We start from the raw sequence: 8,067 nt of genomic DNA, 5'->3' as shown, positions 1-8,067 counted from the left end.
TTATTTCTGTTCACTGACAGTTCTCTGGTTGAACTTGATTCAGCTCACTGACAAATACATTTCAGTGGGCTGCTGCACAGATGGCTCTGACCATTCAATTGTGCTGACTCTGCATCTTGCTGAGTAGGTGTCACTGATTCACACTCTATTCAGGCAAATCCGGTAGCGTTATTTGGTATGGGGTTGCCGAATCGGGTGTGGCAACCCCTTGGCTGTGAGAGAGAGAGAGAGAGAGAGAAGAAAGAAGAAAGAAAGAAAGAAAGAAAGAAAGAAAGAAAGAAAGAAAGAAAGAAAGAGGAATTTTTTGCCACAGGGGGCCCAAGATGGAGGCCGCAAGTAACGGAGGCAGCCCCAGCGGCGGTAAACTCCCAGGGAAGATTAGATTAGAGCCCTTGGGAGAACCCGGGGAGGCTTCCCTGGGCTAGAAGGCGTTCGCGGGGGAACGGCGGCTAAGGCGAGGAGAGGCAGGCAGAAACGAAGCGGCCTCGCGCGGAGCGGTTAGGCGGCAAACGAAGCTGGGGGGGCGCTCGAGCGCCTCGCTTTCTCCCTTAAAGAAACTTCGGATATTAAAAACACTCCCTGGGAGTTCAAACCTGAGTTCCTGCGCTGCCTGCCGGTGATCCACGTGAAAGCGGGCTGAGAGAAGAGGCCTAGAATGTTGAACGACCGAGCAAGGAAAAACAGCCTGTTAGCCACGAGGCTGAGCAAAAACTGGGGAGTGCCCGAGGACCATGTGACGGTGAGGGGGCGTTCCTCAATTTTCAAGCTCAGCCTGGAAGAGCCGAGACTGGAGCTCCTCCCAACCTGGACACTCGAGACAGCTCTATGGAAAATGTTTCCTTCCTGCCTTCCTTACAGGATTAGGCCAGTAATTTCTTCTAACAACCGGTTTTCCTGCTTAGAATGTTAACTGGTTCTAGCGAATAGGTGCAAACAGAATCCCACCCCTGCTTAGAAGTACTAGAAATTTGAGAACTTGTTTCACTTAAGGATGAAAATGCACCTCAAGAGGCCACCAGATGTTATACCCCTTAGCCTTATGCGTGAGAAAAGTATATGGAGCCCTGTTATTCCATGTATTTTCAGGTGTAGAGAAAGACAGCTAACCATGTGTCTATCTTTCCCTTCATCCTTCAATACTGAAAAGAGAAATGGCCCTAAAGGTCAGCGGGCTGAAGATCTGATATGACTTTCAACCTCTGAGCAAACTGTTCACAGACATAAATTATGTCTGGAGGATTACAATCAGATAATTTACTTTAAAAAAAAAATCCTATCTTTATTATTTTTATAAATAAGATGGAAAACATGCAAACTATTCCTTCCTCTGCCCATTTTTCCCACAAGAAATACACATTCCCTGTAATTCCCTGTAAACTTTTATTGTTTTGGTTGTTAGAAGCCAACTGGGAAGCTTGTAAATTCTGTTTTTTTTATTCACTGCTTAATGGACCCTCCTGTTCATGTGCTTGTTGTGAAGTTACTTGACTAGTAATAAGTTTATAGATGCTTTACTTAACTTCAGGCCAGTGAAGAGATTGGGCAATCATTTGTCCGTAATGGTCTTCTGCCTGAGCAAGGGTTGGACTAGAAGACCTCTGACGTCCTTTCCAATTCTGTTATTCGGAGTTAGTGTGAATTGGGATGAGAGAGACTCACTGACCCAAAGTCACCTAATTGGCTTTCATGCTTAAGGTAGGAATTGAACTCAGAGTTTCCTGTTTTCTGGCCTGGTGCCTATTAGACCAAACCGACTCATTCTTTATTATAACTCAAGTAGAATTTTACTTTTTTTAAGAAGTATGAAAAGTCCTTATATCTGATTTTTTTTTTGTTATTTTGCTTTTGTTCCTTTTAATTTCTTGTTCTGTTTGTTTCCTTTGTTCTGTTTAATTATTTAAAAGAAAAGTTATGATTCTGAAGACCTAGGTTAGTGGTGGCTAACCTTTTTGGGCTCCTGTGCCGAAAATTGTGCTCGCACTCGTGTGCCAGCACCCAGAAGGCAATGCACGAGGCCCCCTTGCGCACGTGCAGGCGATCCCCCCACCTCTGCCCCCTTACCTGCACAGGGCATGTGTGCACCTCCCAGTTGATTTTTGGCCTCCCAGAGGCTCAAGGGAAGCCTCTGCAGCCGTTTGGAGGCCAAAAAATGGGCCCATTTCGTCACTTCTGGTATTTCTGGAAATACAGGAAGTGACGAAACAGGCCTGTTTTTCTGCCTCCAGAGGCTGCAGAGGCTTCCCTCAAGCCTCTAGGAGGAAAAAAAGGCCTCAAATGGGCCGAAAATCAACTGGGAGGTGCACACATGTGCAGTGAGGTAAGTTTGGCTGGGGCTCTTGTGCCTGCACAGATGGCTCTGCGTGCTGGCTTGATCTTTGCTGAGTTGTCAATATTCTTTTACTGAACATTTGTAGAGATTAGAAATGTAAAGATCTTTAATAATAGTTTGTAATAAGTGGCTTCTTTGGAGGAATGTGCTAAACCATTCTCAACTGGGCATAGTTGCTTGACTGGATGGAGAGAGAAGTGATCTTTATTAGCTCAGATTGTAGGTACAGAAAGCACTGGAATCATGTGTATGGCTGCTTCACCCAAATCATAGGACTTTTTAATGCAGTTGTGAGACCCAACAGAACTTTATAAAGAAACTAACTAGGCAGTTGTCTAATGTGCATAACGATAATCAACTACACGTTACATTCATTATAGTGAGAAGTTTTTGCAAATTTTAATACAAATGTGAGAAGGAACAGTTTATACTGTTGTTTTGTTTTAAACAAGTGTATTTATTGCTGACAGAGAGAAATGTAAAAAGCCTGCTAATGCAAAATACAAAAATTAATGCTTTCTTTCTTTCTTTCAGTCCCTTCATTTGGAAGAATGGTCCGTGTCTTCGTCTACGGGACACTAAAGAAAGGCCAGCCAAACTATCCACACATGATAAATGGGGTTCACGGGGCATCCCAATTCCACGGCAGAGGACTTACAGTGGAGAAATACCCACTAGTGATTGCAGGCAAATATAATATCCCTTATTTGCTGAATAATCCAGGAAAGGGGCACCGTGTTACTGGAGAAATATATTTTGTTGATGATCAGATGTTGCAATTCCTTGATGAATTTGAAGGATGCCCAAACATGTATCAGCGTACTCCACTGAAAATTGAGGTACTAGAGTGGGAAAATAAAAATAGCACGTCTGAAGGAACATCAGCAAATAAAAACATCCTGGAATGTTATGTGTATAGCACTACGACTTATCAGCCAGAATGGATCCATCTCCCTTACTACGATAACTATGATTCTTTTGGGAAGCATAATCTTATGTACGTCTTGCGAGAAAGCAGAGAATAAAAGTGAAAAATCAAACAATACTTTTAGCTATGAACACACCCAGGCGCTGAAGAACATCTTTACCATTTTATGTTGAAATGCAGTCCTAATTTACCTCTTCAGAATATAATTGAATTAACTTATTAAGTGAATGTCCAAGTGAACAAGATAATGAAAGAACAATCCGAACGCCAGCACTCATGAGATGAAGCATTTGTCTTGCCAAGGTTAAAAAGGGTAACTTATATATTTCAATTATGTTAGAATATTACCAATATTCAGGTAAACCTATCACTTCTCAAAATGTGGAATGAATGAATGGGGGGAAGGACATGAATGGAAGAGGAGGCAAAAGTGATACTGATATGCCTTATTTTTTCATTCCTTACAGCCCATTTCTGATTAATGAATATTTCTACCCAGCTATTGATTTTAGTACATATAAATTGCCTCCTAATGTCTTCTTCAGCTATTTAAAACTGCATTGCATATAGGTTGAAAGTTCTGAACCATCAGCATTCTTGTATTTTTATCATCTTTTTATATCAGTGATGTATCTATTTCTTTTTTGCCATTGACTTCTTGCAATACTGTATATAATTTTCATATACTGCTTTTCTTAATATGAATCTTCTTAAAACTGTAAATTGTATAGTAATGATGAGTTAAAATTTGACAAAATTCTTATATTGCTACTGGTTTCAACTAAGATAACTTGTTCAAAAGTTTAGAAATCATGGATTTTGGTATTTTTTAAAAAATCACACTATTCTAGAGTTATAGGACCTGAAATATGTAATCTCTTCCATTTGAAATAAATCTATTTGGCAGTATATAATGAGAATGGAGGACGATCGTACATTGCTTCTTCATCTGCTGTAAAGGAAGGGGAGGCAGAGCCTGGGACAGAGTCAAGAGAGGAATTAGCCTGGAATCTACATACTCATCAGCAGCAAGTTCAGCCTCTCTTGAACTTCCATAATTCTTATCTACAGCCAATTTACTGCTGATTGTTAATTGACTAGATTCCTGTGTATATGCATTAGCAATAAATCTGATTAACTGCAATTTGATTCTTTGCGCCATACATCTGCTACCTTAATTGCTCTGATAAGCTATTCCATCAAACATTTCAGCTGCATCCTTCACCTGAGTGTATAAATCTGGTAACATCTGAAAGGCATCAAAATAGCTCAATGTTGTCCTTTGTTGGATAGAAGAGAAGGCTTGTCAGCTAGTCTCGTAACGCCAACAACTGTTATAGTCAAGCACATTACATAAAAGTTTAGATTGTGTACGAAAACCTTAAATATTTTTAACATACTTTTACTGACAAACTTGTCCGTCAATTTTACAGACTGACGAATTGTCAGAAAATATTTTCAGTCTCCTATATATGCACGTACATCTATACACTTAAAAAGTTTAAACATCTTAAAATAGTTTATCTTAAAAACTTTAAACATCACACATAATTTATACACCAAAATGTTGATTTTATTAATTTTCTTCATGTAAATAGATCTAATGAAAAGAATTACAAATTTCATATATACAAATATTTATAATGGAGTGAAGTGAAATGTTAATTTAAATTGTGAAAGATGACCTAGATCAACCCACTGCATTTTTATTTTTGTTTTTTTGTTAAAAAAAAAAAAAGTAAAGCAATAGTTGAGTTTACATAACTCCTTTGCTTTCATAAACATTCATTTTAATTTCTGGTTGACCGACCGGTAAGTTTAGAAAGAAATGATTTATTCCAATTCCACAAGTTCATCTCCTTCCCCAACAGTATCGCCAATTTTGCAGTATACCGCTTTCACCTGTAGCACAAAATAAATAAATACATACATGGGTTCTAAACACATTTTTTATTTCTAAATTGTAGTTAGTTATATCTAGAGAACAGAGTCTGCCAACAATTGGAGCGGCTTTGCCTAATTACCTTGCCTAGCCAAAGTGTCTTTTGTATATAAGTGTGCGTGTGTGAATGGAGGGTAGGGGTGTATCTATGAAGCCCCTTGAAGGGGTTGAAGTGTGCGTTATTCGGAGAAGGGACAGCTTCAGTTCCTCAAAGAAGAGAGTCAGAGTTTGCATCGCTCATGGCATTGCCCTGCACAAAGTCCCTTACACACTCCTAAGCTCATTCATAGTCAATTCCATATTAAATGATTAAAACAAACGTGAAATTATTGATACCTACAAAAATATCTTTTGGAAGATCTTTAGACGAGTTGCATGTTTTCATTTCTACCCAAACACCACATCAATAAACGAATGTTCATTCTTTAACACTATATATATTCTGTAGAAAGAAGGATGCAAGAAGCTATATGGGGTAGCCCGTATGGCCTTTTCCATCTTTTCTTGGTTTCGTTCATAGGTTTTTCTAAACTCATATCAGTGCCTGAGATTACATAATTCTGCTATCTGTATTATTTATTAATTAGATCAATTTACACAGCTGCCCCTCTTACAATCTTAAACATTCATTCTAATGTTCTGGATGAACAGGCAAATGTTTTGAGGTTATGAAGAAAGGACATTAGCACAAACAAAATACGCTAGTCCAGTTGTAGCAAGCAAGGAAGGTCCTTAGTCCAGTTCTATAAATGCACAGATTTGCCCATGTGCCCAATACATAAAAGGGGCCTTTGCAAAAGTTAGTCCGAGGCATCCTTCGTGAAACATAATGGGACACATCTAAAATGAAGGTTGGGAAAAGCTCATCTGGAATCTCACATGTAATATAGGTAGTCCTCAACTTCCAACCATTTGTTTAGTGACGGTTCAAAGTTGCAACAGCACTGAAAAAAAGGAACTTATTTTGCTCACTTAATGATTGTTGTAGCGTCTCCATGGTCACTTGATCAAAATTAGACATTTGGAATGTATGTATGACCGTTGCATTGTCCTGGAATGATGTGATCATTCGATAAACCAAGTCGATGGAGGAAACCAGATTTGCCACATTGTTCACTTAACAATTGTGGCAAAAAAATCACAACATGAGGCAAAACTCAACAATTGCTTTGCTTACCGACAGAAATTTTGGCCTCAGTTATAGTCAGAAGTTGAGGTCTGCCGGTAGTGATTTTTATTTTATTATTATTTTATTTGTTTATCTGTATCCCACCTTTATTATTTTTTACAAATAAGTCAAGCAACATATCCAACCCAGTGAATATATCCCAACCCAGTTTCCTATTCCTGTTTTCCCCACAACAATAACTCCATGCGGTGGAATGAGAGTGAGTGACTGTCCCAAGGTCACCCAGCTGGAACATTCCAGGAACAATGCTGTTGCTACTAAATAGTGACCTTAAACATTTGGTAGTCCAAGTCCTGGTATATACCATCACAGTCTCAGTATAATACCCTGTAATGCCAGATTTTCTAAGTAATACTTTGCTTTCTTTAAATAGCGTTACGTTCAACCTGCCAAGTATTTTAAGACACTGGAGCTTAACTGAGACATACCTTGCCAGTTTTAGAAGCCACCAAACTGTTCTGCATTTTCATAGCTTCGATCACACAAATTTCTTGACCTTCTGCAACCTGGTAAAAGCAATAGATGGCACGGATGTTAAAAAAATAAAATCAAAATCAAAATATACCATCAAGCTGTTTCATTCTTTCAGAAAATTAATAGAGAGATTCTGTTTGGACCCTGCTCATAGAGGAAAGCAGGCAGCTAGTGATCCATAATGCAGTTCCATCTACCCATCAAACCTGCAGCTACGGATGAGATTGAACACATTGTTTCTTTAGAACAATTAAATATCATGACTGAAATATGAGAATATTTTTCTCTAATATTATCTTCGAAAGCGATTGCTTCTGAAGGAGACAGTATGGACCACGCCATCCACTCTGCTCCAACAAGATTCTGCAGGGGATTGAGGATGTGGAACAGAAAGAATATAAAACAAAAGAGCATTTTTGTTTGCTTTGGAGATTTTGTAACATTGCTTCCAAAACACTATCGGCAATGGTTTAAGATTCTTCCATAAAATGGTCTCAAATACCAGGTGAATTATTAGGGTTAGGGTAATTTAAAAAAAACAGCCTCCCTTCCAATCTTTAATGCTTATTTTGTTTAATAATGTTTAAGGAAAATTCACTGAAATTAATAAGTAAATCATGACTAAATTCTTATTTAAATAAGTAGAAATTGAAATATATTCAGTTTCAACTAATGCATACATAAAGCAGGGATGGGATGCTACCGGTTCGGCCCAGTTCTATAGAACCAGTAGCTGCGAAGAACAGCTGACACCAAATAGGTTCGGTGTTTGGCCCACCTGCCTGCCTGGGCTCTAGGCTGTCCTTTATTCCCTGCTTTTCCCTCCTTGGCTGCTCTGCGCAGCACCGCTGAGGTTGAAAAAGCAGGAAACAAGAGGATTTTCAAATGCTGCACACCTGTGCGCAGCACTTGTCAGCTGTCCAGGTGGCACAGCTGATTATTTCTTGCAAAGGCTGCACACACACGTGTTATGATTGTCCGCAGTTTGGAAAACCGGCAAATTGCTCCACTGGCCAAACCTTCCTTAGGACTGAAGCTTCTACTTTTCAGTGCAAACTCAGGTAGCCGATTGCAGATAGATCTCTAAGTGAATCTGTGATTCTGTGAGCAACTCAATCTGCCTGCCTGTTTTGCCTGCTTTTGGGTAAAAGTTGTTCTTTTTTTAAATAAAAAATTCAATATTTACATACATGGTGTGTTGTGAG

The 8,067-nt window shown here is 39.1% G+C and overlaps 2 protein-coding genes across 5 annotated transcripts in view; one reads left to right on the top strand and one right to left on the bottom strand.

The window, feature by feature from the left end:
• TMTC4 (transmembrane O-mannosyltransferase targeting cadherins 4) overlaps positions 1 to 4,401 on the top strand; it is an 88,989-nt gene extending 84,588 nt beyond the window's left edge. For both annotated transcript variants that reach the window (XM_087937923.1, XM_087937922.1), the window contains one exon: positions 2,864 to 4,401. In XM_087937923.1, coding sequence (XP_087794049.1) covers positions 2,864 to 3,354 — 491 coding nt within the window. In that variant the 3' untranslated portion in view covers positions 3,355 to 4,401. The remainder of the gene's footprint in view (positions 1 to 2,863) is intronic.
• PCCA (propionyl-CoA carboxylase subunit alpha) overlaps positions 2,845 to 8,067 on the bottom strand; it is a 228,113-nt gene continuing 222,890 nt past the window's right edge. For all 3 annotated transcript variants that reach the window (XM_087937924.1, XM_087937925.1, XM_026708397.2), the window contains 2 exons: positions 6,817 to 6,894; positions 2,845 to 5,159 (listed from right to left, as the gene is read on the bottom strand). In XM_087937924.1, coding sequence (XP_087794050.1) covers positions 5,091 to 5,159; positions 6,817 to 6,894 — 147 coding nt within the window. In that variant the 3' untranslated portion in view covers positions 2,845 to 5,090. The remainder of the gene's footprint in view (positions 5,160 to 6,816; positions 6,895 to 8,067) is intronic.

This window comes from Pseudonaja textilis, chromosome 8 (genome assembly GCF_049901715.1).
Source record: "Pseudonaja textilis isolate UNSWEBS1 chromosome 8, rPseTex1.2, whole genome shotgun sequence".
Classification (NCBI taxonomy): Eukaryota; Metazoa; Chordata; class Lepidosauria; order Squamata; family Elapidae; genus Pseudonaja; species Pseudonaja textilis.
The sequence above is the reverse complement of the archived record's forward strand: the minus strand, read 5'-3'. Positions and strand labels throughout refer to the sequence as shown.